Source organism: Xiphophorus maculatus, chromosome 21 (assembly GCF_002775205.1).
Source record: "Xiphophorus maculatus strain JP 163 A chromosome 21, X_maculatus-5.0-male, whole genome shotgun sequence".
Classification (NCBI taxonomy): domain Eukaryota; kingdom Metazoa; phylum Chordata; class Actinopteri; order Cyprinodontiformes; family Poeciliidae; genus Xiphophorus; species Xiphophorus maculatus.
The window spans coordinates 2,203,776-2,225,818 of NC_036463.1; the positions used below are offsets into that span (position 1 = coordinate 2,203,776).

The 22,043-nt window shown below is 38.9% G+C and overlaps 1 protein-coding gene across 2 annotated transcripts in view; it reads left to right on the forward strand.

The window, feature by feature from the left end:
* drosha (drosha ribonuclease III) overlaps nucleotides 1-22,043 on the forward strand; it is a 128,552-nt gene that overhangs the window by 43,820 nt on the left and 62,689 nt on the right. For both annotated transcript variants that reach the window (XM_023326463.1, XM_023326464.1), the window contains exons 18-22: nucleotides 3,206-3,344; nucleotides 6,035-6,095; nucleotides 6,301-6,360; nucleotides 12,021-12,120; nucleotides 14,315-14,417. In XM_023326463.1, coding sequence (XP_023182231.1) covers nucleotides 3,206-3,344; nucleotides 6,035-6,095; nucleotides 6,301-6,360; nucleotides 12,021-12,120; nucleotides 14,315-14,417 — 463 coding nt within the window. The remainder of the gene's footprint in view (nucleotides 1-3,205; nucleotides 3,345-6,034; nucleotides 6,096-6,300; nucleotides 6,361-12,020; nucleotides 12,121-14,314; nucleotides 14,418-22,043) is intronic.

A 22,043-nucleotide genomic window follows, 5' to 3' on the forward strand; every position in this document is an offset into this window, starting at 1 on the left:
AGGGTTTTTTTATTTCCATCCACCCACCCATCTACCCAACCATTTTTCCTCAAAGAAAATTCCCATCTTGATCATGTACCCTTACTTGTCAAATGAAAATTCCCACCCAGCCTTACAACATAAATCCAAAGTGTTATGTTATAAGGTTGTGGGTTGGTTTTACCCAACCCACGAAAAAACAAACCCATCTTCTCAAAAAACTATTTTATTGGTTGGTCTGATCTATGCAACCAAAAAGTAATAGATCAGAAACCAATCTTGTCCACCCAACCAGGCAAAAGCCAATCCCATAAACCTACAAAACCATAAACAACAGTCAACCAAACACCAACCCCATCCCAACGCCACACAGAAAAACCAAAAACTTCCCACCAAAACAAATTTCATCCCTCCAAAACAAAAAAACGATCTCATTCCACCAAAAACCAATCCCTTCCTACCAAAACCTACTCACATTGCACTAAAAACCAATTCCATTTATTCACAAAACCAAAAACCACAATTGAACAAAAACCTAGCAGATTCTCACACTGATCCTAAAATCTCATCTTTCTAGTCAAAATACAATCTTGAACAAAGATTGGGTCAACCAACATCAAAAACTGAAATACTCCCTTACTCCTCTACAATACTGTAACATCTACACTCTAAAATCAAATCCAAAGCCACCAACCAGGCCACCAAATCAAAAATAAACTCTAAATCCAACCAGTTTGCTTTATTAGTGTACTACTCCTTTCACATAGAGCGTCTTCTTTTCTTAATGTCTAAACACGATACAGGAAAAAAAATGCAAACATGCGTTTTCAGTGTTCCTCTTTCCTGCCACAAAAGCAGACAAGTTATCTACTTTCAGCTTCCACGTCATTATGACTCCCCACAACTTTATTTTCTGCAAAAGACAAGATTTGGGGTCACAATTTAAATTTGAGGAATACTGATGACTGTGAACATGCCTTCAGTTTCTCGATCTTTGACCCGTCTGTCAAGTAGTCAGTGAGTCCGACACCTGTGACTTTATCCGTCAGGATTCTCTCGGGCTTCTGTTTTACCAATGGTAGGTAAAACACTGGGGAAATAAACTACCGATTCCTTATAGTCGTTGTTATTTTAGATCAGATTGGGATCTCTTTTTCTCGCTCTCCATGTCGGCTACGCTACACATGGACTGTGTAGCGTAGTCCATGTGTAAAAATTCTTAAAATTAAAGGCAACATTGCATCTTTTTAGAAGTTAAGCTGACATTGCAGGATGTGAAAGTTGGACTCCATAATGAAGTGCTGCTGATGCCTCATTTCTCAATAGCTTAACCCTGGAATGACCTTTGTTAGAGGCATAACAGTAGCAGGTTTACTCCAACCACCAAATTCGTTTCTGTACTCGCATCACGTGTGCAAAGCACGTTGAGATGCCGTTACCTTAGAGGATGACTGCTGAATGGTTAATGCCAAGAACACTGTAAGGAGAAAACTGGTGAAACAACCTTAGAAGAAAGAAGCAGTGGTGCTGCTCACTGAAAATGGAAAACATAACTTACAGCAAGTGAAAACTTCAATACCTCAAAAGAAAATCAAACTGCAAAATCTTAAAGTTATTACAAAGTTCCTCTTCAGAAATTAAAAAATCCAGGGTGGCACCCAGTATCTTAACGTCCCTGATTGGTACATGTGGACGAAGGTACGTCCAACTCGTTGCAGGAATGTTGGCGTCTCTTCTGGGATTTTGTTTTCTATATGGGGGACCTCCTTGGATTCTTCTGCCACCCTGGATTGTATATTTTCCCTCTTTAGTTTTAATGCCTCAATTTCTCTCTTAAGCTCTCTGTTTTCTGTTTGACGCCACTTTAGTTGTTTAGATTTTTCCTTTAATAAATTATCAAAATCCTTGTTTAATTCAATCTCTGTCTGTTTCAGTTGTGCATTTCGCTTTACGATGGCGTCATGTTTCCATCTGAGCTTGTAGATTTTCTCTCTTTCTTTGTCCAGGTCTGAGTTCAATGATCTAATCTTGTCCTTGTAGAACTCATTGATGTTATTAAGAACATTCTGCTCAGCTTGGTAGTTGTCTGCATTGTTAGAATTTAGCTGTTCTAGTTTTCTCCTGAGTTTTTCAACTTTCCTTTGAAGCTGCGCCTGTTCTTCCTGCAGCTTGATGAATTTCTTCTCCAAACTCTGAGTTTTGGTCGACAATAACTTCTTTCCTTCCATTGTAACTTTTCTTTCGAACCTTAAACTGCAAATGAATTTCTCTGTGGAATCTGAGAATACAAAGACAGTCGCCTGTGATGTCACAGACAGGATGAGTGACATCACTGCTTGACATCAAAGCCACAAGAAGTCTGTTGGGTGAGGGGGGGGAGAGGGGGGGAATGTTTTTTTTAAACTTTATTCGCAGACACACTGTATAACGACAGAGTTATGCCTCATTTGTTCTGCCTCAAGAAAAAGCAAATACAGATAAATATATTCAAGAAAAAGAAAAAACTAAGGGTTCATTTAAAACAATAGAGATTTCAATTGTTTTAATAGCTATTTTTTGTCTTTGATATTCTGGATATAAAACTTAACTTCATTGTAAAATGCAGCAAGTTGAGCTTTTAGTGAGGCCAAGTAAGACATCTTCCCATAACAGCATAAATTGTGCTTCTACATTGTTGTGGATAAAGTCACATGTAACTAAACAAATGTTATTACTTCAGTGTAAAAACATTAAATTAAATTATTTCTATGGCAGTGCTGCCTAATGACAATGGCTATTTATAGAACTTGCTCCGCAGACGACTGACAAGGTCCCTTGGGCCACCGGGGGCCCACGGGCCCCGTGTTGGTGACCCCTGCTTTATAGTATGCAGACATATTTTTCATTTTTTAATAAGTAGTGATAAAATTAACTGAAACTGAGTTTGAATTTTCACTGTAAGATGACCAGAAATAAATGTTTTCTTTTTGATCTGTCGCATAAATAACAATAAAAAAAATTGTAATTTGGAATTTAATTGAAAACAAAATAAATACAGAGATGTTAAAAACTGGTCTGAAATGAGAGCTTCTGATTCTGTTTCACACCAATTTCTATGTTTGAAATGTCTGGATCAATGTTGAGGTTTCAGATCTGCCTGAAGTGATAAACTTCTCCTGGATACTGGAAAGAAAACTTGTTAATTTGGACAAGTAGACTAAATATTTCTGCTCACGCTCTCTTTCAGCTGGCCATGACTCATCCCAGTCACCACCTCAACTTTGGCATGAATCCCGATCACGCCCGCAACTCGCTGTCCAACTGTGGCATCCGCCAACCGAAATACGGCGACAGGAAGGTCCACCACATGTACATGAGGAAAAAAGGTGGGCTTTACCTAATTTATGGTTGAAACCAAATCTACAAAATATGAAAAGATAACATTTTCTCTTTTGTCTGACAATAAATAATTAACTAGATAATTCTTATGTGTTTTAGATCATTGATAGGCAATAAAATTATCTGTATTATGAGAGAAAACCTTCTTTTAAAGTTCAGATGATTATATATATATATATATATATATATATATATATATATATATATATATATATATATATATATATATATATATATATATATATATATACATACAGCACGGACATTGGGATGTCATTCGGACTAGAGAAGTGTGGTCGGCTGATCACAAAGAGGGGGAAGGTCATCCGCACAGAAGGGGTCTCACTCCCAGAAGGAACAATAGCAGACATAGAGGACAGATACAAGTACCTAGGTATACCACAAGCAAATGGCAACCTCGATGAGGTCACAAGGAAAGGAGCCACAGCTAAATACCTCCAACGAATAAGGCAAGTCCTGAGAAGCCAGCTCAATGGCAAGAACAAAATCCGTGCGATAAACAGCTATGCCCTGCCAGTAATCAGATACCCTGCTGGAATAATTAGCTGGCCAAAGAAGGAGATAAAAGCCACTGATATTAAGACTAGAAAACTACTAACAATGCATGGAGGGTTCCATCCCAAATCCAGCACCCTGAGACTGTACACGAGCCGCAAGGAAGGAGGCAGAGGACTAGTGAGTGTGAGAACCACAGTCCAGGACGAAACAACTAAGATCCATAAATACATCAGGGACAAAGCCTCAACAGACAATGTGCTCAGTGAATATCTCAGACAACAGGGAACGGAGGTTGAGGTGCCAGAGATACCATCATGGGAGGACAAGCCCCTACATGGGATGTACCACCAGCAAATAACCCAAGTGGCTGATATCAGTAAATCCTACCAATGGCTGGAAAAAGCTGGACTCAAGGACAGCACAGAGGCCCTCATCCTGGCCGCCCAGGAACAGGCCCTAAACACCAGAGCAATAGAGGCCCAGATCTACCACACCAGACAAGACCCAAGGTGTAGGTTGTGCAAGGAGGCCCCTGAGACAGTCCAGCACATAACAGCAGGGTGCAAGATACTGGCAGGGAAAGCGTACATGGAACGACATAACCAAGTTGCAGGCATAGTGTACAGAAACATCTGTGCAGAATATGGACTGGAAACCCCGAGATCAAAGTGGGAAACACCCCCAAAGGTGGCGGAGAACGCCAGAGCTAAGATCCTGTGGGACTTCCAGATCCAGACAGACAAAATGATAATGGCGAACCAACCAGACATTGTTGTAGTGGATAAACAACAGAGGAAAGCCGTTGTGGTAGATGTAGCAATACCAAGCGACTGCAACATCAGGAAAAAGGAGCACGAGAAACTAGAGAAATACCAGGGCCTCAGGGAGGAACTGGAGAGGGCCTGGAAGTTGAAGACCACAGTGGTGCCTGTGGTCATCGGGGCCCTCGGGGCAGTCACCCCCAAACTGGACCAATGGCTACAACAGATCCCAGGAACAACATCAGACATCTCAGTCCAGAAATGTGCAGTCCTTGGCACAGCCAAGATACTGCGCAGAACCCTCAAGCTCCCAGGCCTCTGGTAGAGGACCCGAGCTCAGAGGATAAGAACCACCCGCGGTGGGTGAGAAGGGAGTTAATATATATATATAGTGAAATTACTATAATTATAAATAATTTAGATATGACTGTTTAAGATGTGGCTCTATTGGCCATTATACACTGCAAAAACACAAAATCCTACCAAGGATTTTGGCAAATTTTTGGTGCAAACATCTTAGTAGACTTAGTAACTATACAGCAAAATATAGAAACTTGTTTTGAGAAAATTATTTCTTAATATTGATTAAGAAGTACTAGATCCATTTGCAGATTATTTTACTTATAACAAGACACAGTGAAATAATTTGCCAGTGGAACTCATGCTTTTTCATCAATATTGAGGAATTATTTACATAAAATAAGCTTCTACATCTTGCTGAAAAGTTACTTGTAAGTTAGTTTGATCTTATTTTAAGTATACTAAAAACTAGACCAAAATATACTTTGTAAAATGTTGTGTTTTTGCAGTGCACGGTGAGTACTATGTACTTACACTGCAAATACACAAAATCTTGTCAAGTATTTTTGTCCAGTTTCTATTGCAAATATCTTAATACACTTGAAATAAGAAAAAATAACTTACAAATCACTTTTTAGCAAGAACTAGGAGCTTGTTTTAAGTCAATAATTCTTTATTATTGATTTAAAAAGGCTGAGTATTTTGCCTAAATATGACATTTTTCCAGTTTCTGCCAGTGAAAGTAGTGCTTTTTCATCAATAGTAAGGAATTGTTTAAATCAAGCTCCTATATCTTGCTTAAAAATTACTTTTAAGTTATTTTTATGTTGTTTGAAATGTTTAGAGGTATTTATACTGAAAACTCAACCAAAAATAGCTATAATGTAGTGTTTTGCAGTGTTATTTTTAATTCCACCAAATCACTAAGGATATGTATGTAATCTGCTAACTGTCAAAGGTTTAGTCAGATTTAATGTCATTCATTCAGAGGGAAAATCTTTTTTTTTTGTTTTCTGTTTTATAGTGCTTTAAGAAAATGTTTTTTTTTCTTTCCTTCTGTGATTAATAATTCCTGCCTGCGGGTCGTTTCTTTCCAGGAATCAACACACTGATTAACATCATGTCCCGTCTGGGTCAGGATGACCCGTCTCCTTCCAGGTAGGCAGCCTGCTGGCTCGTATCTGCTGGTACCATCACTGACCACAGGCGCAATCAGAGCGCCCATTTGTGTGATTAATACGCCCGGCAGGCCCGCTGACAAGAAAATTAACTCTAGCTGTGGGACGGAGGCGTACCTGAGGGGGGATGAAATGAGCTCATTGCTTCTGACTGAACCTGATCAAATCTCCGCCCTTTTCTCCAGGATCAATCACAACGAGAGGCTGGAGTTCCTGGGCGACGCTGTTGTCGAGTTCCTCACCAGGTGAGACTCTTTGATGGACGCCGGCGCTAATCGAAGCCGACTACAACGCCGTCTTTTCTCTTCCCCTTTCTTCACCTCCTCACTCTGTTTCTGTCGTCTTTCTCATTGTCTGCGTTCCTTCCTGTCTGTCACAGAGCTGCTCTTCTCCATACTTGCGCCTCATTAAGACGCTGATTCACTGGTAATTGGAACTGGGATGTTACTTGAACAGCCAGAAATTGTCAGTGACGACTTTCAATTAGCTGAGTTGTGTTGCTGACAACACAAGTCGCTACTATTAAAACAACAAATTCTACCAAGTATTTCTAGTGCAAATGTCTTAGTACACTGTAGTTAAGACAAAACTAACTTACAAGTAGTTTTAGCAAGAAATAGGAGCTTGTTTTAAGTCAATAATTCCTTAATTTTGATTTTAAAAATCGAGATTATTTCACTTTTATTAAGAAATTATTGACTGAAAACAAGCTCTTACATCTTCCTAAAAAGTTATTTATGTTAGTTTTGTCTTGTTTCAAGTAAACTAAGATATTTAGAGTACAAATTAAACCAAAAATACTTGGTAAGATTTTGTTTTTGCAGTGTAGACATTTTAATTCAAAAAGTTTGAATCTGTTTTATTGTTCAAATCTCTACATTTAAAATGCTTAATTACAGACAAAAAGAATTACACTCCAAAAACACAAAACCTTACCAAATATTTTTGCTCCATTTTTCAGTGCAAACATCTTTGTACACTTTAAATAATACAGTACTAACTTAAAAGTATTTTAGTAAGACGTAAGAGCTTATTTAAGCCAATAATTCCTTAATATTGATGACAAATGGTACAATATTACGGATTTATTGAATTAAAACAAGTTTCTATTTCTGTCTAAAAAGTTACTTGTAAGTTAGTTTTGTCTTATTTCGAGTGTATTGAGGTGTTTGCATTAGAAACTAGACAAAAATACTTGTTAGGATTTTGTGTTTGGGATTGCACAGCTGTTATTAATCTCACACTCTCCCTATAACAACACCGACTCCTTTGAGATGAGAAACTGCTGCAAAACAACAGCAGCTTTTTATCCTTACAGTGGCCAAAAAAGAGCAAATTCATAACTTAATCACTGAAACATTGAGTTCAGCACTAAAGCTATGAGTCAGTTTTTTGGGGTTTTTTTTTTCCAAAGCTGCCAGACTTTCTTGTAATCTTTTGAAGTAATCTTAATTATCAGCTCTTCAAACTTCCTGCAGTTTCTCTTTCTCATTTTCCAGTACGGAACCTCTGGGACAAATTTATTTCCTTATCTATAAATTGACTGTTTTACATCGATGTTCCTTAAATTGGAGTTGGTGGAACCTGCAGAAACCCACACAAGGAGGCACTTCTTTCTAAACATTTATATATATATTAAATATTATTTTCTTGCTCCTGTTGTTACAACTTTCCTCTACAATAAAGTATTAGGGCCACACTAAAAATATATTTTTAAACAAATAAATGTGAGAATAAAGTCATAATATTACAAGAATAAAATTGTATGTGAATAAAGTTGAAATTATATGAGAATAAATTAGAAAAAATACAAGAATAAAGTCGTATTAAAATTTATTCTAGTAATATTTTGACTATTGTCATTATTTTCCCTTTCCCCTTTGGCAAAGTTTTAGGACCTCTCTAAGAAATTAAGAAAAAAATAAAACTAAAAGAATAAAGTTATAATAATACAACTTTATTCGGGTAATATTATGACTTTATTCTTGTAAAATTAAGATTTTATTCAGGTTATATTATGTCTATGTTCTAATAATATTTTTGCATTATTATGATCTTTTTCTTGTAATATTACAAATTTTCTCTTCTCATAATATTATGACTTAATTCGTTTTTTTGGAATTTCCAAATATTCTATTTTATGCTTTTATATTGTTGAGTTGTATGGATTCAATCAAAGCATAATTAAAAGATTTAATCAGTTAAGGTCAAAAATTATAATCTTCTATATTGGATTCTCAACTCCGGTGGCGTTAGTGTCTAACCTGTCAAGAACCTGACTGCATCTGTTAGATGACAATTATTTAAAATACTTCCTTCCCTCTTTTAAATATGGTGGTGGTTCAACATTTACAGCCAAAAAACCGGAGAACCGCTGATCCAGACCACTTCAGCAGAAAATACAAATATATGTGTATTTTATGCACATTTTAAAGTGTAATCAAGTTACTGTTACCATCAGTTGTTATAAAAAAGCCATATATATCAAATATTGCTTCAAAGATACTTCCTGATTTAAAGTTTTGAAATTGGGTCTCTGTCTCTTTAAAAACTCCTGCTTTTTCTGAAGCTCCGCCTTCAGGAAGTTATTCCAACATGGCTCCTCCATTAATCCCTTAATGGCGTTTTTACCAGCGATTCACTGATAAATAGCTGCTATAATCAGCTCAGCAGATCCACCAGGTGTTTGCTAATTGCTGCTGGCTAGTTTGAAGGAGCTGAGTGGGGGAGGAGCTTTACCTTTAAGGCAGAGCTAGGTTCACCCAGGCATTGTTTGAGAAATTAAAAGATTTCTCAAACATTCATGAAAGAATCAAAGCAACACTCCGGGTTTGTGTTTGATGAAGGAATATCATAAAAAAACTTACATTTTACATGATGCCGCCCCTTTAAAACAAAGTCTTTTTGCCTGGAAGAGAAACAAAGTCTTGGTATTAATTTTCTACATTCTGTATTTCCAACCTGCAGCAACACCAGATGAATTAACTGCTTCAAAAGCAGGTAAAAGCGTTTCTTTTTCCCTCTGCTCCTGGAACGAAAAGAAAAAATGTTTTATCCAACAAAAACAGCTTCTATCACAAAAATCTAATTTGTAACCCGCGTCACCAACACTTCCACATCAGTGAGCGCCTAGGATTAAAGTCTAATAGGAGCTCATTGTGGCACACAGACTGCCGCTCTTTATGCAGCTACAAGCAGGTCAGTTAGTCTCCATTTCTCAGGATATCTGCGGGCATGTTTCAGCCTCTTCCTCCTCTCCTACCCGTCTTTGATTGTTAGTGTCTGACGAGACATGCTTGGCCTGCGCCCTGGCCCTCTGAATTATTTATCAGCCCCTTGTCCAGTTAAATGGCTACAGCAGATCCAGCCAGCTGCCTCGTGCGCGTTGCCCTTGGAGGGTCCGCGCTCCTCTGCTGTCCAGCCAAAAGAACATTTTGCACATGCGAACAGCCCCAAATGTAGCGAGGGAGTCTGTGCCGACCAGAGAGGACCTACAAGATCGGCAGATGATGTAAAAAAAATAAATCCAAGTGCAATCCTCTGAAAAAAGCTTTTTTATCTCCACATAAAATTCGTTCGTGTTCAGGTAAGATTTTGAATTAGTCATAATTATGAAAGATGAATGTCCTCAGAAGCAAACTTTGTTCATCATTTTCATGTAAAAAAGACACACAAACCTATTTTTCACAAGAATTTTCTAAAAAAGTCCAGATTTATTCAATACACTGCACAAACACAAAATATTACCAACTATTTTTGCTTCATTTCTAATGCAAATATCTTGACGTAATACAAAACTAACAAGTAACTTTTCAGCAAGATATAGAAGCTAAAATCGTCAACATCCAAGAGGGACAGCTAAATGAACATTTTTGCAAAACCACAACTTGCCTGTTTTCTTTTTTATGCACTTCAAAAACACAAAATCTTACCTAGTACTTTTGTTTAAAGTGTAAATATCTTAGTACACTTGAAATAAGACAAAACTATGTTACAAGTAATTTTTCAGCAATATTTAAGAGCTTGTTTTAAGTCAAGATTTAAAAAGTCCTAGTTTGACTAGCAGATTTTACAGATAAAAAAATACCCAAATTTTGTTTTTGTCAAAATTTGAGCACTAAAATTTGGATATTTAACTTTTTAACCAGATTAATATAAAAAATCAATCAAGTTCATTTGTATAGAAAGTTTCAGCACGGCAGTTCAAAGTGCTTTTCATAATAAACAGAAAATTTATGAAATTATAAAGAAAACACCATACAAAACAATTGAACAAACATATTTTGATAAGTTCCTTCACCCAAAGTCATACAAATCAAATATGTTGGTCAGTGTTGCTCTAACCAGGTGGATTTTTAGTCTAGATCTAAAGGAACTCAGTGTTTCGGCTCTTTTGAAGTTTTCTGGAGGTTTGTTCCAGATTTGTGGTGCATAGAAGCTGAATTCTGCATCTCCATTGGTTCAGGTTCTGGATGCAGAGCAGAACCAGAAGGCCTGAGAGATTCTGGAAGGTTGATACAACACCACCAGATCTTTTTCTTTTTTTTAAATGTCCCAATTTACTCCATACAATACAAAAATACAAAATCTTACCAAGTATTTTTGTTTTAGTTTCTATGTTGGTGCACTGGAAGTAAGACAGCCTTACTTACAAGCAACTTTTTACCAAGATATAAACTTGTTCTGGGTCAATAATTCCTTAATACTTTTTTAGTACTATTTCCATTGGCTGATTTTTCAGATAAAAAGACATATTGCCTTTTTTGAGCCCTAAAGTTGAGATATTTTACTCTTTAACAAGATTAATCTAAAAATTTCCCAATTTATTCCATACACTGCAAAAACACAGTCTTACCAAGTATGTTTATTTACTTTTTAGCTCAAATATGTTAGTTCACTTGAAAAAAGACAAAACTAACTGACAAGTAACTTTTCAGCAAGTAATATTAATAAAGTAAAAGTCCCACTAACAGGTTATTTAACTTAAAAATGGCAATAATGTCTTATAAATGGAAATAAAATACCAGTGGAACTAGTACTTTTAAATAAAAAACAATATTAAGAGATTTTTACTAATAACTTTGTGTCTCCAAAGTAATTATTTTCAATTACTCCAAGTGTTTATTCCAGGTTTTCTCCCATCTCCTAACAAATGGAGCTCATTTGGGGTTTGCAAACAACGAAAACAAAAACCAAAAAAAACGGGACGCCACCTGCTTACCTCTCTTGGCGCTGATTGGAAATGACTGAAAGAAATGGCCTGTTTTAATTCAAATGAAATCAAATGACACGCAGTGATTACGGAGAGGCTGGAGCATAATGAAAATGGAACCTGCTCGCTGTAGAACCCAGCTGTGGAACCGCTCAAGCGTCCTCGGCCGTCTCTTGGACCCAAACCGGGCCTGGAAGGGAGAGGCTGCTAATCTGTGTTGTAGACTTTCATTTGGTTTTCCCGGAGAATGCAGCCGAGGTTTACTTCTTTTTTGTGCATTTTGGAATATTTCAAAAAGATTTCATTTATGTATTTACTGCGTTTGCAGTTAGTTTGAATAAAAACAGACAGTTTTCCATCATTAAATGTGAATATGCTACAAAAACACAACATTTTAAATGTTTTTGATCTAGTTTCTAGCTAATTTTCCAGACACTAAAAAACACATTAACTTATTGCCAGAAAAATCGCAGTAGGCCTGTTTTTAGAAGCAGTTGAGACCCAAATGGACGTATAAAACTGTAAAAAATTTCAATTTTTTGATAATAGGTTTCCTTTAAAATGAGTTACCGAAACAATTTAGGCTTTTGATGGCTGGTGTAAATCACTTCCTGTGAAGGCAAAGGTTTTCGATTTGGGATCCTGGAAAAGAACAGAGATGACCATTAAAAATGAATTCCTCTTCATCCGCAGTGTCCACCTCTACTACCTGTTCCCCAGTCTGGAGGAGGGCGGTCTGGCCACCTACAGGACGGCCATCGTTCAGAACCAGCACTTAGCCATGCTGGCCAAGGTGAGCGTCTCTCTGCAGGTGGAAACTGTAACTGTCTCCCATCGTGGTGTTATGACTCAGCTGCTTTCCGAGTGCGCACAAGGCTAAGGAGTAATTTTGTCTTCCTGCCATCCGTACTCGCGCATTTATTTATTTTTTACCCCCTCAGGTTTGTAATTGGAGTTAAAAGGTTGTTGTTTTGGAGACTTGTGCAACCAGGGTCCCTGCAGACCCCCGGAGGTCTTCCTGAATCACTCTTCAGCTCCTGTTATCACTCTTCTTCCACCCCTCCTCCTCCTTCTCTCTCGCTGGCAGCCCAGCTACACTCACTGGCACGGTTTGTAAAGAAACACAACAATAATCGTCCCGTGATGTGGAGAAACCAATTAAAAACTTCAATCTTTCATGTCGCTCCCCGCTGAATACAAAGATGCAGCCGCCCGAATCTGCATTAGCGCCGTGTAGCAGTTTGGCTTGTTTCAATTTGCCGCTCGCGCTAAAGTGAGTGTGATACAGCGTCGAGCGCTGCCAAGTTGTTTACCAGGGCTCCTCTGAAGCCGTCTGCTCAAGAACACTCGCAATTATCTCCCAGAAAGTATCTTCAGCGAGCACCGCCACAATCCGCCACTTCACTCGCAGGGCTTAAAAGTCAGAGCGGGTTCCCTGTGAGTTGGAGTATTTGTGAATTGTGATTTAATTTGTGTGTGTGCAATCACGAGGAGTTTGGGGTGGGGGGGCTGGTACCACCAACAGTTATCAGCCGTAATTAAAAAGCACCCTGGCTGCTTTTTGTCTCTGCAGCGCCGCCAGGAAAGTCAAGTTGGGCTACTTTTCTCTTGGCTGGGAGATGACTTGCAGAAAGTTTGACTGACCTCCGTCGCTCAGCAACACAAACTCATTTAGATTACATACAATCTGTGCAGATCCGGAGCCGCTTTGCTGCTTTTCTTCTGGATTCCAGTTTCACGGCATCAGCGGTGGCTTCACAAGCTGCATTTCCATTACTAATGGAAACAATTAATTAACTTACGATTGTCAATTAATGGTTTATTACATTAAAATTTGTTCCAGCTGTCCAATTTGACCTTCTTTAAATGTTGTAGTTTGACCGCCATCCAGCAGAGGGCGCCACTAGTCATTGAGCAAGTTGATACAGAAACAAAGATGGCGGGGGCATACCAGAACAGGAAAGAGAAACGGTCCAAACAGAGTCCTGTTTGGGATGTAAGATGCAATATTTTAGTTCCAGGTCCTTCAGTTTCATGTAGGAGCATCAACTTCTCAACCAAATGGTGCCGATGATGGATGAGATGACAAAAATGGAGTGGAAACAGAAAAAATGTAACATAACGGAAAAAAACGTGTTGTACTGTTTGATAAGTTGCGTTCAATTACATTCAGACATTTGTTCTCAATTGTCACAATACTTAGATAAAATTTAATATTTTATTCTTTTCATCTTTTATTTTTCTATTTAGCAACCTATGAGTTTTCTGTTTTGTTATTTTTTATAAATATGTCTCATTTTAATAATGTGAGAAAACCACAACTTTTAATTTTTATGCAATGCTGCTTTTTCAAACTGGTGTTAAGCAAAAAAAGAGTTTTTACTTCAGTTTCAGCATGACTGAAAAACCTATCACAAAACTTATTGAAAAACAAATTTTTTCAAAATTGTCATGTTTCCATTAAGCTAATTTCTTATTGTAATTCATTAAAACGTCTAAAATTCATGTATCTAAAATTAACTACAATTTAATCCATTTTCTCCATTTCTGCATGTGTAGAAAGGCTCTGTCTTTATTGTAACCAAGTTAGACCATGAACATAATCTTATTCTCTTACAACATGGCGTCAGTAGGAGGTCTACTGGCGTTGTGTAAAAGTAACTGACCGCTATGAGACGCTTTCAGAGTAAATGAACTGTTTCACATTTCATCTGTCGTTTTTCAATGTCTGTAAGTGAGCGATTTTATTCCTGCTTCATGCCACAGCTGGACAGCACATGAGCACATCTGTCAGTGCCATGAAGTCGAACCTTTTCCAACCAGAGCAATCAACTTTTCATTTCCCTCGAGTTTTTTTTACCCTCTAATGCTCTTTTCCTTCATAAAAATCTGCAATGTTGTTTTTTTCCCCCCTCCTTCGTCCTGTGAGCTGCTAATGCTGAGGTGTCAGTGGGCAGCTTGCTGTTATGAATGCGTCTCTTTTCCAGAAGCTGGAGTTGGATCGCTTCATGCTCTACGCCCACGGACCCGACCTGTGCCGGGAGTCGGACCTTCGACATGCCATGGCCAACTGCTTTGAAGCGCTCATCGGTGAGACTCTCCTGAGATAAAAACGGAAGAAATGATTGATGACAAAGAAGTAGGGACAGATTTTGAATAAACTAAACGTTCATCTTCACTCCTAGGATTTAGGACTAAGTCTGTTTTCAGACCTGATAGTCCGGTACACTCGGTTCGATTGGAGATCAAAATTGCAACATTTGTTACATTTTCAGCTGCCTTGGTTCACTTTCACCCTGCACTGTTCGCCTCCTCGCCTGTGGGGGCGCTGCACCAAGAACCACTGAAGGAAACAACATGAAAAGCTCTGAAGAAGACAATGAACGCAACTTTCTTCTTTAAAAAATGAAAACAAAAATAAAGTAACCTCAAATTTTAGCGGTTGTATGATTTTATTTTTGGCAAAAGACAATGAGTCATTTCTCCCGCTAGCAGTACCCTTGCATATTTTTATGCTGTATTTACCCAGAATGCCATGCGCTGTAGTCCACTTCCTGCTTTTGGAGTGGACTCCAGAGTGCTTGGTGTTCACACATTCATTCAAAAGGCACCAGAATTCACTTCTACTAAACCAAGACAGAGGTTTGTAGGCAGACCAGAGTTTGATTACACATTCACACTTCCGCAAACAAACCGGACTTTCTAGACAAATGGACTGGTGACCACTCCAAATGCAGGAAAGGACTACAGAGCAGGGCATTCTGGGTAAATACAACCAAAACAAACACTTTAGCATTAGCAGGAAAAGTGACTTGTGGTTTTTTTTTAATCAATAAAAAAATCTGCAATGTTGTTTTTTTCCCCCCTCCTTCGTCCTGTGAGCTGCTAATGCTCACAGGACATAGCAGAAATACTAAAACTGCTCAAATCTGACTTCATTTTTGTTTACATTAAGTGAAGAAGGAAGTTGTGCTCAGTGTCTTCTTCTGTGGTTTTCATGTTTCTTTCAGTGATTCTTGGTGCAGCGCCTCTGCAGAAGAGGAGGGGAACAGATTTCTTACTTAGTTTGTTTTTTTTTTGACCAAAGCAGCTAAAAATGTAACAAATGTTGCAATTTTAGTCCCAAATCGAACAGAATCTACCAGACTATCAGGTGTGAGAATGTTAAAAAAAAGGATGCAAGAATCCTTCTGCAGGTTCTGTGTACGCCTTCAGTTATCTTTCTGTTAATCCTTGAAAACGTTTACCTAGCTGACCTCTGAAAGGTCCCCAAATCTCTGCTCTCCTGTCCCACACACGCCGCTGCCCCCCGCCTCAGTCCTTGCTAAGCCTCGCTTCTGGGGAGCTTCGCTCGTCTTATCGCCATCTCGAGGCAGTTCAGCCGTCTCTCTCGGATGAAAGATGCAGAAAGTGGGTGGCTTTAAAGAGATCATCTCCACAGCGCCTCCCCTCTGTGCTGGGAAAAAAACAGCAGGCGGGGAATGTGCTGACTGGCACTGCGGCCCCCCTGTCATCGGCCCTGGGGTCACACCGTTCCCTTCGCGGGTTCATTATTGGCTCAATCGAAGTGAAGAATAAACAGGGTTCCTGTTCTGAAGGGGAGAACCTCCCTGTGGTGACGCCTTTGGGTTACTAACTCTGAAATATTGCTGCCTTCCTTCCTGGTGTGAACTCAGCCCGACTCCAGACATCTCCTCTCCCCTCTCGCCGTCCCCCTTCTCCCGACCTTTTTTGTTTAGCTCAAACGCCTCTTTTCCATGCCTACACCTCCCTCTGATCTAGACTTTTTGGGCATAATTATTGAGTCACTCCATCATCTTAAAGCTGTTCTCCAACAGAGACGTCGAGCTGCAGCACTGCGGAAACACAAACTCTTATCGAGTATTTTCATCTAGTTTCTTGTGCAAATATCCTAGTACTCTTGAAATAAGACAAAACTAACTCAGAAGTAATATTTCAGTAAGATAAAGGAGCTTGTTTTAAGTAATGACCGTTAAAGGGGACTTTCTATTCAAAATTCACATTTTGCTCGTTTTTGTGCTTCCATATGGGTCTCTACTGCTACTAAAAACAACCAGCAAGCCATTTTTATGGTGTCTGGAAAATGAGCCTTTTCAAAAACCTCCCAATTGTTAAGTCACATTTGACATGCATTCGGCTGCCGTTACCTAGCAACCCAAGCGGAGCTCCAGCACGTTTGTTCAGCTGGTTTTATTGCTGTTCGATGGCTGCTGGAAGAGACAAGGGTTTTGTTGTTGACTTGCCATCCAGAAACCTCTTGCTGCGTTTTTGTTGTTTGAGCAGGAGGCGCCACTTCTTGTTTTCGAAGATAAACAGTTGTTGGAAACATCTGGTTGGAGGCATTTTCATATGTGGGTGTAAACATAGGGGGTGTGGCCAGCAGCCTATTTGGATTTAAAGTGACAGGATGCCCTAAAACAGCTCATTCTGACTAAAATTACATTATCCAAGAATTAGTTTGTGCAAAAAATATAAGGAGCATGTTTTGTATAGGCCATGGACCTATCGTAACCTGGTCAAGGAAACATAATAGATCACCTTTAATATTTTAACATGGTAAAAATGCTTGAGTGAAATAATCGGCCAGTTGAACTATAACTTTTTTAAAATAACAATGTTAAGGAATTATTTATTTACAAAAAGCTCCTATATCTTACAGTAAAGTTACTTCTCAGTTAGTTTAGCCTTGTTTCAAATGTACTAAGATATTTGCAGTAGAAACTAGACCAAAATACTTGATAAGATTTTGTGTTTTTGCCGTGAGTAAAGCAGCTGCGCTCACAGATGTGTTGTCGTTTTTGTCGTTCAGAGAATTGACGGGATGTGACAGCCGTAATATTTGCAGATAGCTCCGACGGCCTGGCAAACGTGTTCTCTGACCTTTGTTTTATTTGTTCCCGCGCCGTGGTGACTGTTGAACCCGGGCTGTGTTGGAAATGACAGATAATCTCCTGTTTTGCATGGACGAGGCTTCCTCTCCCTCTCCCACCCCGAGGCAGGGCCGTTCTCCTGCTCGAGACGGAGCGAATGAAGAGGGAGAGAAAGGAGTGGAGGAATCTGCAATGCAAATAGCTGCCCTGCAACCCTGAATAATTCAAAGTGTTGAATGGAAATCTTGCTTTTCTGATCCCCTGTCATTAACTTCTGCCGGAGTGGGCCATTCTCATTCGGGCTCTTTTGGCCTCCACTCCTCTGTTTTTCCTTCCTCTACCTCCTTCAGAACCACTTTCTCGCCTCTCCGGTCCTCCTCGCTGATGACATGGTGCCCACATCCTTAAAAAGTCTTAAATTAATGTATTTAAAATTAAGGCCTTACAATGCCTTTATATACATTGTAAAAGGTAAATTGGCCTTAAATTTATGGAGGCAGAGCTATTTAATCTCATATATTCTATGTAGTTTTTTTTCTCTGGACTTTGCTGTCAAGCAAACATTTTAGGCAGTTCATGCTACTGGTAACTAGCTGCTAATATAGCATTGATAGCTAGCAAAGGTATATTAGCAGCCAGTTTAGTAGGGACCATTGGTTCTGACTAGCAAAAAAACAAGCTAGCTCACTTAACCTACTTAAACGTCTGTCATGACTCAAGTGTAAATTTATCACAGATTGAATCATGTTCATCTTCACTGGATCACTTTGGTTGCCAACCTGTACAATGATACATTCATTCTGTGCAAAAAACCTCGGCACTGCGAGAGTTAAGACTGTTTCTTTTGTACATTTCCTACATGACTCGGGTCTTAAATTTCATTCATAGCAATCTTGAAATGTGTTCATTTAATGTTTACAAAATAAGACCTTAAAATGTTGGTCTTAAATCACAAATCTTCCAGGTAGCAAGGGTGCATTAGCAGCTATGTTAGCAGGGACCATTGGTTCTGGTTTGTGTAGGAGAAATGGAGGGAGAAGAGAACTAGGTAACTAACAAAAAAACAATGTAGCTAGGCTATCTAGCTAGCATGCTTGCTTTTTTGAGTCTATCATGTTTTGAATGCCAGTTTATCTTCACTTTATCTTCTCTATTGGATCACCTGTGTGATGCTACATTCATTCTATGCTAAAAACTTGACACTACATGGATAAAGGTTGTTTCTTATGTTCATTTCTGACATTAAATTTAATTCAAAATGGTCTTAAGAGGTCTTGAAAGGTCTTTAATTTGAATTGGTGAAACCTGTAGAATCCCTGCATGAGCGATTCTGTTTGTAAAAACTTGTGGGAAGAGGAAGAGGAGGAGAAGCCGAGAAAGGCCTGCTCTGCTATTTTATTTAATTTTATTTTTTGGCCCTAATTTCCTGGTACAGTTGATGTGTGGATTACGTGCTGCCAGCAGCCGTGGGGGATACAGATGGTGAACCTTTGTGAGGCCCCTCTCTAAGCTCTTCCCTATTAAAAGAACACAGAGGAGGGATTATCTCTCACTTGCTGAATATCAGATTCATACACAATGCACTCGGTGGATCCTCTCAAGCTCTGCTGCTGCCTTTGTTAATTGCTACAGTCTTTCTTTTCTCCTTTGTTTCTGCGTCTCATCCCTACCTCCAGGTCTGATTTTTCACAAGTAAAGATATAAAAATTAAAGGGTTCCTCCTACGCAGGCTGGGAAAGTCTGATGGTTCGCTGTTTTCAGGTGTGGAGAGGTTTGGAAACAGAACAGAGCCTGGAAAACATTACTGTCTCCTTCCTTTCCTCCTTCTTTCTTTCCTTGTTTCCTGTCTGTCAATCCTTACTCTTTCTTGATCCATCTTTCCGTTGCTGTGTTTTTCCTTTTTCCACTCTTCTTTTTGTCCATTCAACAATTTGTCCTTCTACCTTTTGTCTACCTCAGTCCTTTCATTCCTTCTTCTTTCTGTTCTTCTGACTTTCCTAATTCCTCCAGTCTGTCTTTTCTTGTTTACTTGCTCCCTTCCTGTTTTCCCACCTCGACTCACTGTGTCCTTCCTTCAGTCCTGGTCCATCCTTCCTTTTTTCCTGCTTCCTTTTTTTGTCTTTGCTTGTAATTCCTTTCTTCCTTTCCTTGTTGCTTCCTTGTTTCCTACCTTCTTTTTGTTCTCCCTCCCTTCTTTTCCCTTGCTTCATTGTGTCCTTCCTTCCTTTTTCAACCCTTCCTTCTTCTGATGTCCTTCCTTCACTTTTCTGCCTGTCCTTCTTTTCTTTCTTTCCTTCCTTTCTTACTTTTTCTACCCATTGTTCCTTCCTGTATCCATTCCTTCCTTCCTTCCTTTTCTCTCCTTCTTTCCTCCCTTCCTTCCTACACTCATTCTTCCTTAATTTCTTCCCTTTTCTATCCATCCTGCCTTCCTTTCTTTTCTTCCTTCCTGTTTCCATCCATCCTTCCGTTCCTTCTGCTTTTCCTTCCCATCTTTATCCCTCCTTTGTTCTGTCATCCTTCTTTTCTTTCCTTCCATCTGTCCTTCCTTCCTTTCTTTTCTTTCCTTTTTTCCCCACACTCCCTTTCTTTTTTGCCTTCCTTTCCTTGTTTCTTTCCTTGCTTCCTTGGATAATTTTTTCTGTCCTTTTTTTTCTTGCCTTCATTCATTCCTTCCAGTTCCTTCCTTTCTTTCTGTCCTCTCCTTCCACCCTTCCTTCCTAAACCTTGGTCGTCGTGGTAACACCTGCCATCCGTTAGGTCTTTAAATCTAAAAACTGAGCGCTGAACTTCGAATTTTTACATGAAAATCCTGAAATTAAAACATTTATTTTCATGTTTCCGTTCTTGTTTACTTTTTTTATATTTTCATCCAGGTTGTGTTGGTTTGTGTCTCAGTTTGCTGAGCCGAGCAGCGAGCGGCTTAATATGTGATTTGATGGATTAGAGCCGGAGCGTTTCTGAATAATTCATCCCGGGTTATTAATGCGACCGTCGGTTTTTATTGGTCACAGGAAAACCCACAAACGTCATTTCTGAACGCAACGTCGCTACAGGCACCGTCCGACTGTTGCTAACATGAAAAAGTTACATTTCCAACTAATTTTTCTCTGTTAAACATTATTTATTGTCATTGACGCACATTAAACCAAGAATGCATAAGCAAAAGGGCATAAAACATCTCCAAAAGATACAGTTTAGATATGTTTTATTTTGGTTTTGATGCCAACAGATGTGCGTAGCATCAATTTATCTCTTTTTTTCCCCCCAAAAAAATTATTTATGGTTTAATAGCAGACATTGTAGTGTAATATTAGCATACAAACCGTCCATTGCCATACTGTGGTAACGAACAAAAACGGATAAATCAGAAAACTAATATAGTACCTAAGTATGTGTAAATATCGCTCACGATCTCTACACATAAACACACAACAAAAAAAATTTAAAAAGTAAGGTGCCAGGGGATACATGTCGATATATCAGATTCATGAAGTTCAACTCAGAAAAGAAAAATAAATATTAATAAGAATTATTTCTGAGAGTTCTTAACAGAGGGTTCCACGATCTTAAATCTTTAGTAGAAAAGCCTTTCAAAGTTTGGCTGCACTGATTGCAATTTTCTGGCCGATCGCCTATTACCGATTAAAAAAAAAAAAATCGGTAATAGGTAATCGGAAAGAACTGGCTCCAGCATCCTTGATGGCTGATTTTCAGCGTTTCTCTTTTCTTTTTTATCCGAATCACTGTGAAAACTAACAACATACAAACATTAAAATATGAAACATGGGCTTACAATACAGACAAAACAAAACGTCCCTCGCTGCTTTCACTGGGGGAATCCAAAGCTTTTGTCTTTGTTTATAGAATCATTTGAATCTCGCTGACAGTTGTTTTCCAGCCATTCATTTTTACAACTGATAGCTGCCAGCTTTTATAAGGCCTGCCCTTATTGGCTACGGCAAGCGATGAGGTACAAAATAAACATTGACCATTAAATCAGAGCTAAATATACTGTCAAAACAGACAAACATCTATAAACAATCTGCACAATTTGGAAACTGTTTTTAAATCATTTACAATCTTAAATAATTTACTATCTGTTACACTGCCGATTCAGATTTTGGCCGATAGCAATTGTTTTGACTGAAATGTTGCTAAAAATATGAAGAAAGTTGCTGAATTGGCAACAGTGGGGTAACTATTGGTAACTGTAATCATGCAGACATGTCCTTGTGGGCCGGTCTGTCTGTGGTTGATTTTTAGACCTTTGCCAAGGTAGGAAAAAATCGGCTTCACATGTAAAAATTGGCCAATCACCGATCTCCCAAAATAAAAGAAATCGGCATCGATACATCAGCTGGTTGATAATTTAGCGCACCCCTATTTCGTAGTAACATTTTTCTAGTTTAATGAAATACTGTGGTTCTGGAACCAGATGGACGTATGATGGAGGCTGAGGAGATTTCCTTTTCATTATAGTCACTCTCTGTGTCAAAGAAATCAAGAAAGCCAAGGAGGATTTTAGAGGACAGGATGCGACTCCAAACAAAGCAGTCTGACTCGTTCTTATCTCAGGTTTGGTTCTGACGGTTGGTTTGAGTTTTTTGACCTGATCCCACTGCAGGATGAGCTTCGTAATTGCCATGCGAGCCGCTTGGTGCATTCATGTGTATTCAGGGCGTCGGCTGCAGCTTCACAGGCTGATGGGCCGGACTGAGCGGCGGCCCAGATCTGCGTTTAATGATTGCAGCGGGCTGCGCGTTTGATTGGATCGCTTTGGGCTGCACTTTTTTGCACAGGCAGCCGTCTTGTCAGGAGTTTT